The sequence below is a fragment of the Crocuta crocuta genome, unplaced genomic scaffold (genome assembly GCF_008692635.1).
Source record: "Crocuta crocuta isolate KB4526 unplaced genomic scaffold, BGI_CrCroc_1.0 scaffold14, whole genome shotgun sequence".
NCBI classification, from domain to species: Eukaryota; Metazoa; Chordata; class Mammalia; order Carnivora; family Hyaenidae; genus Crocuta; species Crocuta crocuta.
Window position 1 is genome coordinate 1,349,805 of NW_027530209.1, and position 20,405 is coordinate 1,370,209.

At 37.8% G+C, this 20,405-nt stretch overlaps 1 protein-coding gene across 1 annotated transcript in view; it reads left to right on the plus strand.

Moving 5' to 3' along the window:
- Positions 1-20,405, plus strand: part of COL28A1 (collagen type XXVIII alpha 1 chain) — a 170,543-nt gene that overhangs the window by 27,012 nt on the left and 123,126 nt on the right. Inside the window, 3 exon segments of the mRNA XM_077765326.1 lie at positions 4,153-4,197; positions 6,684-6,728; positions 7,794-7,847. Of these exon segments, the coding sequence (XP_077621452.1) occupies positions 4,153-4,197; positions 6,684-6,728; positions 7,794-7,847 (144 nt within the window).

A 20,405-nucleotide genomic window follows, 5' to 3' on the forward strand; every position in this document is an offset into this window, starting at 1 on the left:
ATCTCTCTCTAATCTAATCTGCTGTGGAGATTAGCAGTAATGTAAAGGTTTGGGCTTTGGATCCATAATTAGTGGTTACAGTGGTTATGTCCTTTCTGAGAGCAGTGCTATTCAACATGTGGTCTACAGGCTGGCTGTCAACCTGTCGACTGTTTGTTGGTATTTTGTGATGAGATAAAGCTTGTACCAGAATATAAATCCACTGTGTCACTAAATACACTGCTTTAGTTCCGTTGACATTCATTTTTCACAGCATGGCTTCTTTAATGAAGGAAGCAGGGCAGTGATCATTGTAGTGCAAGTTTCTTATGTCACTGTGCGGTGGCACCTTGAAAAGCATGCTTGTAGCACATGGATGATAAAGCAGGAGCAGAAACAGATACTGGTAGGGAGGGCACTGGAGTAGGAGTCACTGGCTGCCATGTGCATTTAAGTAATTCATTTAACTTCTCCAACTGAGTTGCCGTATCTTAAAAATATGAATTGCTTTCAAGGAATATAGTCAGTGATACTGTAACAGCATTGTAGAGTAACAGATGGTAGCTACACTTGTGGTGAACATTGCATAATGTATAGAGAAGTTGAATCACCGTGTTGTACACCTGGAGCTAATGTAACACTGTCAATTATGCTCAAGTAAATATTTCTAATTTGGTTTTATTTTGAATTTAAATCCAAGTTAGTTTATATATAGTGTAATAATAATTTCAGGAATAGAATTTAGCGATTCATCACTCAAATATAACATCCAGCGCTCATCCCAACAAGTGTCCTCCTTACTGCCCCTTGCCCATTTAGCCACCCCCCATCCACAAGCCCTCCAGCAACACTCAGTTTGTGCTCTGTATTTAAGAGTCTCTTATGATTTGTCTCCCTCTCTGTTTTTATATTATTTTTGCTTCCCTTCCCTTATGTTCATCTGTTTTGTTTCTTAAATTCCACATATGAGAGAAATCATAGGATATTTATCTTTTTTAACTTTTTTTGCTTAGCATAATACACTCTAATACACTCTTGTTCTATCCACATTGTTGCAAATGGCAAGATCATTCCTTTTGATTGCCAAGCAATATTCTGTTGTATATATATATATATATATATATATATACCACAGTTTCTTTATCCATTCATCAGTTGATGGACATTTGGGCTCTTTCCACACTTTGGCTATTGTCAATAGTGCTGCCATAAACATGTGTCCCTTTGAATCAGCACTCCTGTGTCTTTTGGATAAATACTCAATAGTGCAATTGCTGGGTCGTAGGGTAGTTCTATTTCTAATTTTTTAAGGAACCTCCATACTGTTTTCCAGAGGGGCTGCACCAGTTTCCATTCCCACCAACAGTGTAAAAGTGTTCCTCTTCTCTGCATCCTCACCAATATCTGTTGTCGCCTGAGTTGTTAATTTTAGCCATTCTGACAGGTGTCAGAGGTGGAATCTCATTGTGGTTTTGATTAGCATTTCCCTGATGCAGAGTGATGTTTAGCCTTTTTTCATGTGACTGTTAGCCATCTGGATGTCTTCCTTGGAAAAGTGTCTATTCATGCCTTTTGCCCTTTTCTACACTGGATTATTTGTTTTTGTTTTTTTTAAATGTTTATTTATTTTTGAAGGAGAGAGAGAGAGAGAGCATGAGCAAGGGAGGGGCAGAAAGAGGGAGACACAGAATCTGAAGTAGGCTCCAGGCTCTGAGCTGTCAGCACAGAGCTTGACATGGGGCTCAAACCCAAGAGCTGTGGGATCATGACCTGAACAGAAGGCAGACACTTAACAGACTGAGCCACCCAGGTGCTCCTGGGTTATTTGTTTTTTAGGTGTTGAGTTTGATAAGTTCTTTATAGATTTGAGATACTAACTCTTTATATGATATGTCATATGTAATATCTTCTCCTTCTCCAGTTGCCTTTTAGTTTTACTGTTTCCTTTGCTGTCCAGATTTTTATCTTGCTGAGGTCCCAATAATTCATTTTTGCTTCTGTTTCCCTCGCCTCTGGAGATATGTCAAGTAAGAAGTTGCTATGGCTAAGGTCAAAGAGGTTTTTACCTGTTTTCTCTTTGAGGATTTTGATGCCTTTCCGTCTTACATTTAAGTCTTCCATCCATTTTGAGATTATTTTTGTGTATAGTGTAAGAAGTGGTCCAGTTTCATTCTTCTGCATGTCGTTGTCCAGTTTTCCCAACACCATTTGCTCAAGAGAATGTCTTTTTTCCATTGGATATTCTTTCCTGCTTTGTCAAAGATTAGTTGGCCATATGTTCGTGGGTTCATTTCTGGGTTCTCTATTGTGTTCCATTGATCTGAGTGTCTGTTCTTGTGCCAGTAACATACTGTCTTGATGACTACAGCTTTGTAATACAGCTTGAAGTCTGGAATTGGGATGCCTCCAGCTTTGGTTTTCTTTTACTCATTTATTTTTAATGTTTATTTATTTTTGAGGGAGAGAGAGTGGGGAGGGGAAGAGAGAGACACACAGGATTTGAATCAGGCTCCAGGCTCCAAGCTGTCAGCACAGAGCCTGACACGGGGCTCTAACTCACAGTGAGGTCATGACCTGAGCCTAAGTTGGATGCTTAATCGACTAAGTCACCCAGGTGCCCCAGTTTTGTTTTTCAGGATTGCTTTGGCTATTGCAGGGTCTTTTCCAGTTCCATACAAATTTTGGGATTGTTTGTTCTAGCTCTGTGAAGAATGCTGGTGTTATTTTCAGAAGGATTGCATTTAATACGTAGATTGCTTTGGATAGTATGGACATTTTAACAATATTTGTTTTTCCAATCCATAAGCATGGAATATTTTTCCATTTTATGCATCTTCTGAAATTTTTAATATATTCTGTAGTGTTCAGTATTTAGATTTTTGACCTCCTTGGTTAGATTTATTCCTAGGTATTTTATGGGTTTTGGTGCAATTGTAAATGGGGTCAATTCCTTGATTTCTCTTTCTGCTGCCTCATTATTGGTGTATAGAAATGCAACTGATTTCTGTACATTGATTTCATATCCTGCAACTTTGCTGAATTCATGGATCAGTTCTCACAGTTTTTTGGTGGAGTCTTTTTAGGTTTTCCACATGGAGTATCATGTAGTCTGCGAAGAGTGAAAGTTTGGCTTCCTCCTTGTCAGTGTGGATGCCTTGTATTTCTTTGTGTTGTCTGATTGCTGAAGCTCATATAAAAAATATTTTTTAATCAATTGCTTTGAGGCTCAGATAAAAGTATGAAAGTGTTGAAAATGCTAACTTTAGCTGTTTTTCTAATTGCCTTTGATACCTTTTGGTTCTAATTATGCAAAGTCTTAGAAGTCTGATACAATGGATTAGCATTCAGAGGTCCCAATTCTCATTCTACATGAGCAAGGTACTTAACCTTCTGAATCACAGATTCTCTGTCTGTAAAATTGGGCTAATAATATCTGTGTCAGAGAGTTCATGTCAGCTTATGTGAGATAATGTCTGCTAAATAACATCAATCATAAACTGTAAAGCATAATTTAAATGTTAGTTCTCTTTTCATTAATATGCCAGGAAAGGCAGGGCAGTAGAGTGTGGTGATGGAAATATATAGTATGTTTGCCACCTTGCCCGTCCCCAGAAGACCTTGCTAACTCCTCATGGCTCCTTTCCCCACCAAGTCGAGATGTGGTATCAGGACCTTTCCCTCATAGTTCTCTAGGCAAACACTAACAATTGATCAAAGGCGGTACTCAGGCTGGAATACAGTGTGGAAAAAATAGGGACTCTGAATCAGAGCTGCTTATTTAAGGGAAGTTATCTTGATGAGCTTGTTTTCTCATCTTTAAATACAATTGTAAAACTGATCTCATTGAGCTGTAATGTGGATTCACTTAAATCACATATGCAAAGAGCATACGGTAGATACTCAGTAAACCTTAGTTTCTTTCCCCTAAATTTCATCTACTTTTCAAAAATGTTAACCCTTACTAGGTGGTATCACTGCTTTGATGCTGTCAAGTGAAAGATGACTCGTGGATAAAATGTTTCAGAGTGCAGTGCCCAAATAACCCACAGGATTGTGGCTAAAATTCTGTGTAACCCAACAGGGTGCTCATGTTGTAAGAAACCTTTTTAAAACATCCTAACCCTAAATGACTGCAAAGGTCTTCTTACTTATTTCATTTCTTTATTTTTTTAGGGTGAAAATGGAGAATGTGGCAAACCAGGAATAAAAGGTGACAAAGTAAGGAACATGTTTTTAAAATGCTAAGAAGCTGGGAAAGCTGGGATCTGTTTGGGGCTGGAAAGTTATTGGCTCAGTTTTCCCGTCTGTAAAACATGAAGCAGAAAACAAAGCCATACCTAACTTTAGTTAATGGAGCCCCCACATACCTTTTGTATGGACCTTTAAAACTTTGCTTTGTGGCCCCTAACCTTTGAGGCTAGGCCTACGGAATGTTATGACAAAAAGGATAATTTAACCAGCAAAGTCAGTTCAAGCTCCAATCGGTCTTTGCATCTGGAATTGTTTTCCAGATGTAAACACTGACAACAAACACTTTACAAAATAGAGTGAAGAACTCTAAGGAATAGGTTAATGAAATAGTTATAAATAATGTGGCAGAACTAGGCGTAGATAGCAGTTTGAAATTTTGAATTGCAGTAAGCCACAGGCAATTGGGTAGGTATTAATCTTTCGTTAAACAATAAATATGAATAAAGTATTTAAAATGGAGACAGTATTAAATACATTAAGGAGTTCCTTAACAGGTCAGAAATAGTACTTTTGAAACATAATGACAAAGGATCCAAAAATATACAGGGTAAAACTAGTTTTCATTATAGTGAAAAACTATTGGCAGCATGCTACCAAGATACTCAACTCATTCAATATCTGTATTTTAATTATGGGAGAGAGTCAAGGAGAAAAAATGAGACAGAAGGTGAAAAGTAGAAAATAGGATAATGATACCGGCCTGTGTAACCAAGCACTTTAAATAGCTTGAGACTTTGAGAAAGCTTTTAACGTACTGTGGAGTTAAAGGCCAGGTGGATCTGAAAAAAATGTAGGCTTGATAATTATCTCTGGGTAAAACGAAAACTGTAGAAATGAATGGATTCTGCCTGGAGGGTAATTGAAATTGGGAGCTGGACACAGACTTGAAAATACAGAAGGGGGACAGAGAAGAACAAAAATGAAAGTTAAACAGTAACTGTTGAAAACTATTTGAAACGAGAATGGTTGACAAAGAGTTCATATCATATTTCATATTTCATTGACTAAGGTGCCAGGGACTGTTAAATGCCTTATTATTTTCTGTGCCAAAAAGAAAGAAAAAGTGCTGCCAATTACAAACAGAAGATGCAATTGATTGTAAGATGTATCTTGGGATTAGAGATATAAAGATCTGAAAAAAAATGCATGTCTAGCATCAATGAAATATGGTGTCCTTGACATGAAGAGTTCATAAAAGTTTATAACTCAAACATGTAAAGAACATGAAGAGACACAAGAGGAAATATAAATGGCTAGTAAATGAAAAAATACATTAGAGATCAGATAAGTGAAATTAACACATTAAAATATTATTTTACTTATCAAATTAGCAAACACTGAGATAATATATAATATTCAGCATTGATGGGGAGTCCTTTAAGGTGAAGATACACTTTCTCTACTCAGGTAGTAAGAATGGAAATCGGAACAAACTCTAGAGAGGAACATTTTGCTTTTTCTTTCCATGTATGGTGTGAGCCACAAAAGAGAGAGAGTCTTGAATGTGCTCATCATCTTTGTGTCTGTCATCCTCTTCCAGGACACTGTCTTTAGGAATTTTTCAGAAGTTGTACATGACTTATGGACAAAGATGTTCATTACAATATTATTTAAAATAGTAATAGTCAGAAACAATTTAAATGTCAAAACTAGAGAAATAAATTATAATAGATGCATACTCTTGAATATTTTCCCATTTACTGAGAGTTTTTAATTACATGGAAAAAATATTTTTGATACAATGGAAGACCAAATAAGTAGGTCACAAAATTGCAGACACACTTGAATAAATTATCTGAAGAAAAATATTCTATATGCCTAAAATGTTAACAGCAGCTGGTTCTGTGTGATTTTTTTCTGTTTCTTTGCTTCTTTTCTTTAATTGCCAAGGTGTGTCTATTATGAACAGGTTATATTCTGCTAAACAGAGAAAAGGTGAAAATCTAAGAAAAGAGGGACTAGGCTGTATTATACTCTCATAAAAATAAATTTCAACGGGTTTCTTAGTTATGAAACATATTGAAATACCTTCTATTAGAGAGCATTGAGTATCAACATTGTTTTGTCAAGTTGCATGTCTCGAAGATGGGGAAAAGAGCGATCTAGATATTGTGGAAACTCACTAAATTGTTAATATAACTGACTTTGCCTTGTTGGAAAGAAACAATATTCTACCAAGTGTACTTCTTCTAAAGAAACTTAAGGAACAAATTATTTGCTCTGACCAAAATTTCAATACACAGATGAAGGACTTACACCTAAAATTGTGTTTTCATGGAGTTTACTGAAGAAAAATTTGACCTCAAATTGGCTTATTATTTAGGATCATTTTGTTAACAATGTATCTGTTTGCTTGGCCATCACTGAGAACACATTCTCTCCTCCTCCACCTAAAATCATTGCACTTTGAAGATGGATATTTAGAACAACTTACCATTAATTTTATTCCACAGGGATCCTTAGGGCCATATGGACCAAAGGGACCCAGAGGACTTCAGGTAAGGAGGATAAACCAAATCTACAACCGAATTAGAATCACCTAGGAAGCTTTAAAAATCTCTTTGCCCATTTGCTCTCTCTACCAATTCAATCAGAACGTCTAGGGATTGGAGCCAGGCATCAGCAGTTTTAAAGATCCCCAGGTGATTTCAGTGTGCAACAAAGTTTGGAAATCACTGCCCTAATGCTTTGAAAGACTAATTCAGGCTCCCCCACGATAGGTACCAGCTGCTGAGTTTACTTAGTAGAAGGATAAAAGTTTAACTATTTGAGTCTAGGAAGATGAATAAAGTCAAAGTAGTGAAAAGCGGGCTGTAACTATTTTTGCTTTGCTAGTGTAATATAATTGGAAGACCTGTGCATTACATTGTAATTTTGCTAAAACAATAATAACATGTTCACCATAAGTACTTAATGCTCCATAACATGGAATAGATTTTGAAGACATTTATATAGGTTAAACATATTCCATAGATTTTAGAAAATAATTTAGATCCGTTTTCTTTCCAGTCTGGGAACTTGCACAGTCTAAAGTTTTCACGGACGGAGGATGTATATATATGAAGAATTCATTTCCGCATTTCAAAAAGTCCACTGAAAATTACAACTTGACGCAAGATTTCCTAGACAACATCTAGCTAACCGTCAGTCCTTTGCTCTGACCTGGAATTGTGTCAGCGCAGGGCAGTAACTCAGGTTATCATGGGGTCATTAGAACCTCCAACTTTCAGTTATAAATGCCTTAGCTATTTAAAAAAAAACAGTTGTTCTTTCCAAATTCTTCAAAAAGTGTGTCTGGCACAGGGATAGGGTTGGAAACAGGCTTAGAAAGCAAACACCTCATTAATAAATGTTTGTTCTCAGCTTAAGTACTATTTTAGAAGCTGCCTATTTGACAGGAGAAACTTTATCTCATTCCATTTCTCAGTCACATTTAACCCTAACTTAATTCAGATATATAGTCTGACTTCTAAATTCAGGATCTCTAGGGATCTTAGTGAATGATTCCTTCCTGGTTGGCCTTTTATATATAGAACTAATTGTTGGTTTTCACCTCGGAGCAGGGCATTAGTGGACCTCCAGGGGATCCAGGCCCGAAGGGATTTCAAGGCAATAAGGTAATAAAACCGTTTGATTAAAAAAGACAGGCAGAGTGCCTTTCCCCTGGAGAGCTATAGGAATGTATGTTCTTATTAAGCAGAAGTCAATGGACTCTTTGAGGATGTATTTTTGGCAGTACGTAATAACCTGCAGGTATATACACAGAATCATGTTCAAGTACATGCAAGACATCAGTGGCATGGTTTTATCATTTATTATTATATTTTTCAGAGGGGCATTATTAAATAGAAGCCATTATTCAGAATCTTTGCAGTATTTCCTTCTTTCTCCTGCCCTAGAGTCATTTTGTGGTTCACTAGAAGCTGAGAAGTAGCAACAAGCAACAAATTCAAATCATTCTATTTCCCCATTTATGATGTCAACTCAATATGTCGTTTACAAGAGAAGGAAATTTGTGACTGTCATGCCAACAAAGATCAAGTTTTACAAATTATTACAGGGTGTCATCTCAACCATCAGTACTATGCTTGTAATGTCATTCCACAGATAACCAGGCAAGACAGATCGGGAGGAGTTGAATAAGAGCCAAATAGAACCAAAAGATGCTCTGGCTGGGATCTTTCAAAGACCTGGATAGGCTCTGCTTTGTAATCAGAGTGGCCATTAATTTGCTGAAAACAAGCTTTTTAGTACCTTTTAAACTTCTCAATGCTTAGTAAATTTCATGGATATGTAAGTATCCAATAAATAGTGTTGTTAGTGACTTAAAGATCTGTGGAATTTGTGGCAGTAATAACAGCAGAAGGTGTCATCCTCAATGGACCCTCGATAAAGCCAATCTTTTAAGGGTACTATCAGATTCAAGCTGTGGGGAGCAGTTGGGCTACTTGAGTGTTCTTTTTCCAGAGAGAGGGAAGAGAGTGACAAGCATAGTATTTTTAATGAGATAACGACAACGACAACGTGTGATTTCCCAGGCCACTTTTAATTGGCAAATTAAAATAGAATGAGCTTCTCAGCGGGAGTGTGCTTAAGCTTCATCTGGGAAAACTGCCTTTTCCAGTCCTTGCCTATGATTAATTCTCTCTGGGGAAAAGAAATGGATCTCTTGAATACTGAGTAGAAGTTTTTCTAAAATTGCTTTGGCAGTCGATAAAATCCAGCAGCAAGAATAAAAAACATTTTGACAGTCCACACTTATTTGTAGGATCCTTGGTTACCTAAGATGATCATTTTCATGATCATTTGTGAAAAAGAGGCTTAAAATCAGATATCAGTGGGGGCACCTGGGTGGCTTATTCGGTTAAGCGTCCGACTTTCGCTTAGGTCATGATCTCGCGGTTCATGGGTTCGAGCCCCGCGTCGGGCTCTGTGCTGACTGCCAGCTCAGAGCCTGGAGCCTGTTTCAGAGTCTGTGATTCCCTCTCTCTCTGACCCTCCCCTGCTCACGCTGTCTCTCTCTCTCTCTCTCCTAGAAATAAATTAAAAACATTTAAAAAAATCAGATATCAGTGTTGGAGTTTCTAACAGTGATAGAATTATAGAAGATTCGAGCCACCAAGTATATGAGGAGATCACACTGGCCCAAAGTTTTCATTTTGGAAAATGAGAAGTGAAGTCCAGCTATCAAATGGCCTCCCAAAGGCAGACGCACAGCCAGGCTCATCAGCTCTGGGGAGGACCCGTGCAGGGCTGAGAACAGGGCATGTAGCATTGGGAGATGGTTAGTGGCAGTCCATAAAAAGGTGTCATCATTTGCTCACTTATCTTTCTCTCTCATAAATTACTATTTAGGTTTTTCTTTTAACATAAATTTATTTAAACAAAATATAACTGTTCATTCCACCAGTGCTTTAATTCTTAGAAAGAATAAATCCAGCTGTGTGTTTAGGGGAGCTTGGAGCTTGTAATGTTCTGATGTAATAACACTTCATGCTTGACTTTCACATCATCATTAAGAGGAGTAATTTTTCCAAAAGCGTTTGAGGACTTCATGAATTTTCCAAGGTCCTCTCTGAAAAAAAATTTTTTTATTGTGGGAAAGGATACATAACATAAAATTACCACTTAGGATTTGATCACAAAATTCACTGCCAGGTGAATATACAAAGTTCATTGCCAATTGAAGATGCCAATTTCTAAAGAATGTCGTGGGTTGCTAGAGGCAAGTGAGGTAGTAGCGTGGTTTTCTTTTTTCCTTCTGGTTTATACTTACAAATTTAGTGGTGTTTTAACTCTTCAAGATTACTACTAATTCCTACTTCTCTTTGGATCTGTCAATCAGAGGTGCATGTTGCATTGATCGTTAAAGTTTTTAAAATTTTAGGGGCGCGCCTGGATGGCTCAGTCGGTTAAGCATCCAACTTTGGCTCAGGTCTTGAACTCACCAGTCGTGGGTTCAAGCCCCACGTCGGGCTCTGTGCTGACAGCTCAGAGCCTGGAGCCTGCTTCAGATTCTGTGTCTCTCTCCCTCTCTCTCTGCCCCTCCCCCACTTGCACTCTATCTCTCAAAAATGAAAAAATATTTTTTTAAATTTTATACATTTGTATATTCTCTTAAAAGTCAGGTTTCAGGAAATAATTTCATCTTGTGTCTCAGAATGTACTTCTAAATCTTAAAGACTTAATATACTATTTGTTCCTCAATCTGGAAATAATGTTATGTTTATAATCATACTTCATCCATTACCATTTTGTTACAAAATATTCTTCAGAAATTGTTATTGCAATTTGTGCAGAAAAACTCTAAAATCTAGTAATTCTGTCTTTTCTAATGGGCACCGGGAGGATTATTTATTTTGAAACTTCTATAATAATCAATGACAAGGGAGTCTGGGTGGCTCAGTTGGTTCAGCATCCAACTTTGGCTTAGGTCATGATGTCACAGTTTGTGAGTTCAAGGGCTGTGTTAGGCTCTGTGCTGACAGCTCAGAGCCTACAGCCTATTTCAGATTCTGTGTCTCCCTCTCTGCTCCTCCCCCACTTGCGCTCTCTCTCTCTCTTAAAAACAAATAAATAAACAATTAAAAAAATAATCAATAACACTTATATATGTACTATGTACAGATATATAGTTCTTTTTTTTAAAGTTTATTTATTTTGAGAGAGTGAGAGCACGTGTGGGAGGGGGAGAGAGACAGAGAGACAGAGAGAGAGAGGGAGAGAGAGAGAGAGAGAAGAAAATACCAAGCAGGATCCACACTGTCAGTACAGAGCCCAATGTGGGACCTGAATTCATGAACTGCGAGATCATGACCTGAGCTGAAGCTAAGAGTCAGACACTTAACCGACTGAGCCACAGCTGCCCCAACAGATATATAGTTCTAATTATTCATTTAATATAATACCACCCTTTGAGGCATAATCTAGACTTACCCCATGGTACATATTAGGCTACTCAGGCACAGAGAGTTTAAGCAATGGGTCCAAGTCCACATAGCTAGTAAGGGACAGAGCCAGGATTCAAACCCAGCCAGTGTGCTCTTAACCACTATATTATATTTACCTCTTTAGGAATATTGCTGAATTTCCTTGATGGTTGACCTGAAATAAACACATTTGTTTGGACAGTATGGAAATTGCATCTGTCCCTCTTCTCGTGTACTCTGTCTGGAAACAGCAGTCTGTTGAGAGGTGTATTTCTATTTGGTTATAATGTTCATCTGAAAATGCAGGAAGAGAAGTAAGGTAATCACATGGGAAAAAGAAACCAGTACTGTGCACTTCAAATATTTTGTGTCTTAGGAGACCTTAAAACAGAAATCTTTAGACTTGTAACATTTGCAAAGACTCCATACAAATTTCTAGATGGGGCCTCTCTATGTTTTGACTTTATGGATTGCCTCTCTCATGAGCTATAGTCACATTTTATTGCTCTAGTAGTTGATGTTCTTCATCAGATGGTTTGCAGAAAGGTGGTCAAAGAACAGTAGGAAAAAATTGCATGTGATAAATCAAGGAAAAATGTGATTCTGGCCCAGTTTCACAAATCATTTCTGTTATTAATAATTCCACGTGTAAAGTAGCTCCTATTCTTGTTGCCTTAGAAACAAAACATAGATGTTTCTCAGAAAGAAGCTGTGGCTCTGAGGCCACCTCAGTTTCCCCCATATACAGAGGCCATGCAATGGCATTCAGAAGGACATCCCATCAGTCTCCAAAATCAGTATTATAATCGCACAAGTGCCTGAGAAGCCTTATCCTTAGGACCAAATAGAAAATGCTATAACTCTGGAGAGAGCACTGTGCTTTTTCTGAGTAAAAATTGAATACCTAAGAGTCCTATACCAACTTCCAAGGGCTATTGTGACAGCTCAGATTGCAATTCCTTCTGTCCACAAATGGGCCCTCTAGTTATTATAACTAGAAAAAAAATGGCTCAAGATTGCAGGCCTTTCAATTCACAGAGAGCAAATTACAAAATCAGTTTTATACAAATAAACACAGTAGAATGCTGGGTGTGCCAAGCCCACATTAGGTAATTTTTGCCATTTCTTGATGTCTTTCTGAGGTTATTTTTGAAGGGTATTTCCTTCTCAAATCTCATGCACATTGGCTCTTTCCAAGACCCTCTTTGTGCTCCTGGGAGGGATGACTGCTCACTGTGGCTTGAGCAGAAAATAGCTTGTGACAAGCTGAAATATCCTAGTCCTAGAGCTTCAGTGCTAGGGCCAAAAGAGCACTAGGAAAAATCTCTGATGTACTTTCCCAAGTGAAAGTACCACACGTTAATCCTCAATGAAAAATGACGTTATGTTACATGTTAATTTATCCTAATGGATGGATTACCTCCCTTCTCGTAACCTCTCCCATTATTTTACTCTAGGACATTCATCTATTTCCTGTAGGTTTTTTCTCCACTAAGATTTTTCCTCTTGTGCTACACTCAAGTGTAGGAAAATCAAAGTCCTTTTATGTATGAGACTTTGTCTTAACTCACTTTTACTTCTGAGATGTTAAGAAAACCCACAGAGAAATAGCACCAGTCTTATCTGGTTTAATAAATAGATATGCGGAGGGTAAATAATCCCCAGTAAATCAAACATTCATCCATCCATTCAAAATAAACAAAGAATCTCATATCAACAAATAAAGGGAACCTATGTTTCAAGAGGAGTGAGGGCAAATCAAACACTAAGACCATTCCATGGTTCTGCACCAGACCATGATTCTTGGACACCCTCCTCTTCCTTATCCAACTCCGTTATGGTTTCATCTCATTTTTTAAAATTTCCAAGGACAATACATGTTTTTTAAGTAGCTGGTATTCTTTTGAATAAGTAAATAAAAATTAAATGTACAAATCCTAAAACTGAAACTGTAAGCCTAGTAAACATCTCTACACAACAACCTGCTTTCTTGAAAATGTTCGATGAAAAGAGTCCAATTTTATTTTTTTTAATTTTTAAAATAAGTTTTTAAAATTTATTTATTTGTTTTGAGAGGGAGAGAAAGCAAGTGGGGCAGGGGCAGAGAGAGAGGGTAAGAGAATCCCAATCAGGCACCACGCTGTTAGTGAAGAGCCTGACACGGGCTCGAACCCACAAACTGTGAGATGATGCATGACCTGAGCCTAAGCCAAGATTCAGTTATTTAATTGACTGAGATACCCAGGAGTCCCAAAAAGAAGTCAATTTTGAAAAGAGGGCTGAATGTCAACCTTTGCAATAGCTACCAGGAATGTACACGCAGATATTTTTGGTAGCTAGTAGTTTCCTTTTACTTTCCATGCATCATACCTTTAAACATTGCTAGCCTTTCAGATATGAACCACTAGCAGGAGATTTGGACAAATATGTGTAGGTCCATCACTTTAAAAAAAAAAATCCAAAGCAGAAGATCTAGTGCTCCTGACCACCCCTATCACATGAAAGAAAAAAAATTATACGCAACAAAGAAGTATTTGTTGAATGAATGGATGAATGAGCACTTAAATGGAATGAGTTGTCAACAGTATTAAACTGCAGACAAGTGAAATAGGCAGGAGCCCAACAGAGTCATTTAGTTTGTCAACTTTGAGGTTATTGGAACCCTTGAGGGCACAGTTTCAAATAGAGAGATTGGGGAGGTGACAAAGGAGAAGAGTACAATAGCCAGGAATTCTGACCATTCTTCCAGGATCTTGGGATTATAAATGGAAACAGAACAGTGTTGACATAAAGCATCAAAAGCTTCTTGTGTGTTAAATAATCTAATGTGTTCTTATGCTTCCACTTTTTTCTAAGAGAGGCAAGAAGATGTGGGACTTAATTTTTCTTTTCAGTTTCAAATATACAACTTAAACTCTCCTATTTTCTGTAACATTACTCGTTTTGCAGGAGCAGAAATATCATTAATGAAGATTTAGTAGCTTTAAAAATACATTCTTGTTTTGCTCATTATTTAAATATTTGATTCGACTCAACATTAGCTTCGTAGGTCAATCTACTAAACATAAATACTATTTCACTTATGGTTTGGAAGTAGTTCAATACCACAGATATGAACAACTATGAAGAATTTTAAACTCCCTCCTCCAACAAGCATATATGTGGCTTTATTTCAGCTCTCACACAACTTAAGAACCTAACAATCATGGCTCTTTTAACAGAATGACTATATTTTTTGCTTCTTGCAAAGCATTTTAAGTCGGGGTACTTGAACATGTCAGCTTTCCCAATTATCCAAAACCAAAAATGGGTCTTCTGGTTCTCCTGGAAGGCTAACAACTTTTATTATTAATTTTTTAAAATGTTTATTTATTTTTGAGAGAGAGAGTGTGTGTGTGTGTGAGTGGGGAAGAGGTTGAGAGAGAGGGAGACACAGATCTAATGCAGGCTCCAGGCTCTGAGCTCTGAGCTGTCAGCACAGAGCCCGATGCGGGGCTCAAACTCACAAACCCAGAGATCATGAGCTGAGCCTTAGTCGGATGCTCAACCAAGCCACCCTGCTGTACCTGGCAGGCTAACAACTTTGAACAAGGTTGTGATGCTCAGTGTATAGCACTGTAAAGAGAAGAATCCTTTTATGATTGTAAGTAAAAATATCTATTTAATGAAGAATTGGAACCAAGCTGCCAAGCAATGTGAAGGTTTTTTTCTGCAGAGACGTCAGAGTTTAAATGCTATTTCTGTCCTGGGCCTAATTAAAGGGGAAAAAAATCATTAGTAATCCATCAATTCTTGTTGCAGAAAGGGCTTTGACCTACATGCACATCTGCCCACCAGGACTCTAAATGAGCTTATTAACTCATTTGACATGAGACAGCTGAGAGTGACAAGTTGAAGGGGCTGCCAGAACATGTGAGATGGCAGCCAATGGCTTCAAGGCAGATGATTTTCATTCCCAAATCTCTGACACATATGGTTCTCAGCGGGAGGGGTATACTGTGTGTGTGGGTGTGCGTGTGTGTGTGCACACGTGTGCACACGTGCAGAAACGGCCAAGGTAAAAACTCTGATGGATCAAGAAACCCAAACCCAAAATTCTGCCAACATAAAGGTGCTGAATCTAACCCACAATGCCAGGGCAAGCTGGGCACTAATGTGGAACACAATCAGTTACTGCAGTGTCTTCCACGGAATATCAGAACTAAGATAATAATCACATGAATGTCCCTAATTCAAGTAAGTTGCAATAGCCTTGCAACAGGGAATATTAAATATATTCCAAGGATAAGGCTTTTTTATTGTGATAAAATACACTTAATATTTACCATTTTAACTGTCTGTAAGTGTACAGTTCAGTGGTATTAAACACATTCACAATGTTGTGTAATCATCACCACCACCTATGCCCAAAGCTTTTTCATCATCCTAACATAAACTTCGTACCTTTTAAATAATAACTCTTCTCATTTCTTCTGTCCCTGGCCTCCAAGGGTAAGTTCTTAAGAAACATATCATATTATCATAGGAACCCGTCTTCTCTCATAAATTAACGTCCTTGGTCTCAGATTCATGGGTAGAGTTCACACTGAATATTTTCCAGGGAGTCATTTTGTGTTGGAAGAGTCCAAGGAATGCCCACTAGAGCTGGGATTCTTAAAAGCTCTCCAGAAGGGCCGCTGAGCAGCTCTCCCTCTGAGGGACAATGATACATAATTCCTTAGATTTTATTATATGTGATGAAGTATGACTTCCCTATTAGATTGAACCATACGAATGCCATTTTTGTAGGCCAACCATGGTTGAATAATATCAACTTCATGTGGCTTAACCTAATAGCAATCAAGAAAATGATTTGAGTTACTAAAATCTGGTACAATTTTCATTACATTTTCACCAATTTTTTGTTATTATGGATTTTTTTTGCAAAGCATAAATAAGTGGAGTGTGGGGACTGTGGTCTTTTCTCTTCCCCAAGTAGATGGTATTCAAAAACTATTGCAGTTGGAGATTTCAAATAATAATGGTTTCATCCTATAACAAAGATGTGAGTTTAGTCTGCCATCAAGTGATTTTTGAGATGATTCAAGAAAAGAATTGAAAAGTCTCAAGAGGCAGTCTTGCATGGCGGTTAGAGCACTGGCTCTAAAACCAAATTGCCAGGGTTCAAACTAAACCCTATAATGTATTAGCTCTGTGATTTGGGCAAGTACTTATCCTCCTCATGCTTCAGTTTTCTCATTCATGTCATGGGTTAATAATAGTACCTACCTTTTTAAGAGTCATTTTGAAGATTATATGAGTTAATCATAGTAAGTGCCATATGTGTTGACAATAATTAAGCAGTTAAGTATTTTAACAACTCTCTCTTATTAATGTAGAGCAAGTCTAGCCTGAAATGTTTTCTAAAAATAAGCCACTTATCACACTTCTCTGAAACAAGAGAAATTAGGTACTAAAAATAGAGCTTGACTTAGGAAGTATCTGATAAATGTTAGTTTTCTGCCTCCCAACACCTGCTTTTCTTTCTTTCCCTCAGAAGCGACCTTTCTTTTCTCCCAAATCTTTGTATGCAGTCATCACTGCACTGAGTGTCAGCTAAGGCTATATCTTGACTGTACTTGAACCATTCTGCACCATTATCCTCCATTTGGAAGGTATGAGAATATTTGTCATAAGACTTAAAATATTCAAGTTGGTGTTATATATATTTGGGAAATGATAAAAAAGAAGTTGCCAAAATGTCTTTCTCATGTTAAGACCCCAAAGTATGATTAAATTGTTCCTAACTGAATTATTCAAGAAAAGGTACATTTCTACCCCCCTCCCCCTCAATTCAGAATTTTGGACAACTATTCATTATTTATTATCTTAGGGCAAGGAAGATGTTGACTTTGGTTAGAACTGGTGCCAGGAACAAGGCATGTTGGGTTTCCTTAGCTGAGCTTCCCGTATAGTGTAATCTTAGGCTGTCTATTGGGATTTCAGTGTGCCTTCAGCTGAAAGAAAAATGTTTAATTGTATTTGGGTAAGTTTTCAGGAGAAACTATATAATAGGTACTTTATATAACTTTGTAATTTATAAACAGTTGCTCTTGGTTGAAACCTAAGTAAACCAGAGGGAACCCCAAAGGAGCATTTCTAGATTCCCAACTTCCCCAGCCCAGACCTGTTTTGTTTCCTGTTCTGTTCACCTTCAGCACCAAGCTTCCAAGTTGCTGCTCAGTAAATGTTTGCTGCATGGATGGTTGGATGAAAGCTATCAATTAGCTAAGCACTGATAGTGCAAATCTGAGCAAAATCACATGACATCCTCCCTACAGTCTAGGGAGAGATATTAACTAAATGCAACGTTATAATGAATACTCAGAAAAAAAGAAAATTGTGCTAGCAGTGCTTCTAGAATAGGGATTTCATATCATCAGAGAAGCCTTCTCTGAAGCTGTGCTGCTTAAAATAAGATTTGAAGGATGAATAAGGATAAACCTGGAAAAAAGGGAGGTAAGAAAATCCCAGACAGGATAGAGTAGCACATGCTAAGATCCCATGGCAGAAGAGACCCTGGCGAGTACAAAGAATGGAACAAAGACCAGTGCTGCTAGAGTGGTGAGTGAAGAAGCAACTAGTTACAGATGAGAATGGAAAGGCCATAGGACAACACCACGCAGGGGTTCACAAACCTTGTAAGAGCTTTTTCTTTCCACTAAGAGCAAAGGGTAAGGCCTTGAATGGTTTCATTCAGATTAAAGATCAATTAAAAGATTGTACTGGCAGTAGCAGTGGGGGAGATAAATTAAAGTGTGCTACAATGGATGTGTGGAGGGTACTAAAGACTTTGCTGTAATCTGTGCACAACGTGAGATTAATTTGAAATAGAAGGCAGAGGCATAGTAAGGGATTAAAGAGGTAGATAGATTTGAAAGAGAGTCAGAGGGCATATTGAAAGGAGTTGGCAATGCATTGCACATGGTGGGTAAAAGAGTGAGAGGTGTCAAGAATGACTCCTTGTTCCAGCTTGACTCATGGAGGGACTGTGGTGCTCTTCTGTGAGATAGAGAATGCTGGAAGATGATCAGGTCTGTGAGCATAAGAGTTTGTCTTTGGAAATGATGGGTTACTTTTGAAATTCTCTTTTCTGACTTCTATCACACTGCTTTCTTTTTCTTTTTCTCAGACTGCCTTCCTCAACTCCCCACAAGACATTTTTATGGTCTTCTACTCCCACCCAATTTATATGTTGGTACTCTCCATGGTTCTGACCTGAGCTTCTGGCCTGTTTAATCACTAAATCTGCCCTGTTTAATACAGTACCCACATGTGACTATTGAGCCCTTGAAATATGGCTAGCCTAAATGGATATGTGTTATAATTGTTAAATATACATATGATATTAAAGACATGTATTAAAAATAATAAAATTATTAATAGGATTTTTATACTGATCAATATTGAAATGATAATGTTTTGTATATATGAAGTAAAATATGTTATTACTTTTTTAAAGTTTATTTATTTCTTTATTTTGAGAGACAGGGAGAGCTCATGCATAAATGTGAGTGGGAGAGGGACAGAGAGAGGGAGAGAGAGGGGAGAATACGAAGCAGGCTCCATGCCCAGCGCAGAGTCTGATACAGGGCTTGATCTCATGAACCATGAGATCATGACCTGAGCTGAAATCAAGAGTGGGATGCTTAACTGACTGATCCACCCAGGTGCCCTTGTTATTATAACATTTTTTAAGGTGACTACTAGAAAATTTTAAATTACGTATATGAAAAAATAAATAAAATTACATATGTGGCTCACTGTATACTTCTAGTGGATGGCTCTGTTCTAGAAAGTGACCTGATTATTATTACCTTATTTCTGTCCACTTGAGCCCACAGAGCTGTTTTTTGTCCCCAGAACACTTCACATCATTTTATGCCTGGTACACTTTCCTTTTCCTGAACTTTTGTTTGTCTTCTTTTCTGCCATCTTAGATATGTTTCCTACTTTTTTTGGTTCAGAGCAAATATCTCCTCTACTACTTGAAAATTTCTAATTCCTTAAGGTAGAATTAAACATTTCTGCCTAAGAGTCTATCATCCTCTGTTAATATCTTTATTATAACTAATTTACATGCTTATATTTTCTTTTATATGCATTTGTCTCTCCAACCAGATTGTAAGTGTCTGCAAATCAGGTGTGATCTGATTTATGTCTATAATTATGTAGCTAGGTACTCAGTACCAGGGTGTAGTCAGTGAAAGTCTGGTGAATAACAACTGAATCTACACATACTAAACAGTGATCATATAATTAGTTATGACTTAGATGTTTTATAGATAATATCTTGAATCCTCTCAACAACCCCGAAAGGTAGATATAATTATCCTCATTTTGCATATGGGGATCTTGCAAAAGCTCAAACTGTTAGTAAATTATAGAGCCAGGCTTCAACTAGACTGAATGGGGGGAAAAAAGCCATGTTTTTTTCTGTGATTCTTTTTTTTAAATGTTTTATTTATTTCTGAGAGAGAGAGAGAGACAGCATGAGCATGGGAGGGTCAGAGAGAGAGGGAGACACAGAATCTGAGACAGGCTCCAGGCTTTGAGCTGGCTGTCAGCACAGAGCCCCACATGGGGCTCGAACCCACGAACCATGAAATCATGACCTGAACTGAAGTTGGACGCTTTACTGACTGAGCCACCCAGGAGCCTCTTTTTTTCTGTGATTCTATGCATGCTGAAAAACTGATTAAAAAGTAGTGATCATACCCCACACCAAAAAATAGGGGAAAATACTCATTTCCTAAGATTGTTACAAGATTAAGTGACATAATGTATATAAAGTGTCAGGGCAGTGCTTGGAAATGCTAGGTTTCATTAAACATTGGCTTCCTTCAATGTTGAAGCCAATAGCATAGGCATCCTTAATTTATTTTTTTAACTTTTTAAATATTTAGTTTTGAGAGAGAGAGAGAAAGAAAGAGTGCAGGCAGGGGAGGGACAGAGAGAGAGGGAGAGACAGAATCCAAAGCAGGCTCTAGGCTCTGAGCCATCAGCACAGAGCCTGATGTGGGGCTCAAACCTATGAACCATAAGATCATGACCTGAGCCAGTGTCAGGCACTTAACTGACTGAGCAGCCCAGGTGCCCCTAGCATCTCTAATTTCTGAGGAAGACCAAAGTGTTTTACCTAGCCTCCTCAATGTCCCTACATATGTTTGCACTCATAGGAAGGTCATGAGAAACAGACCACCGCCA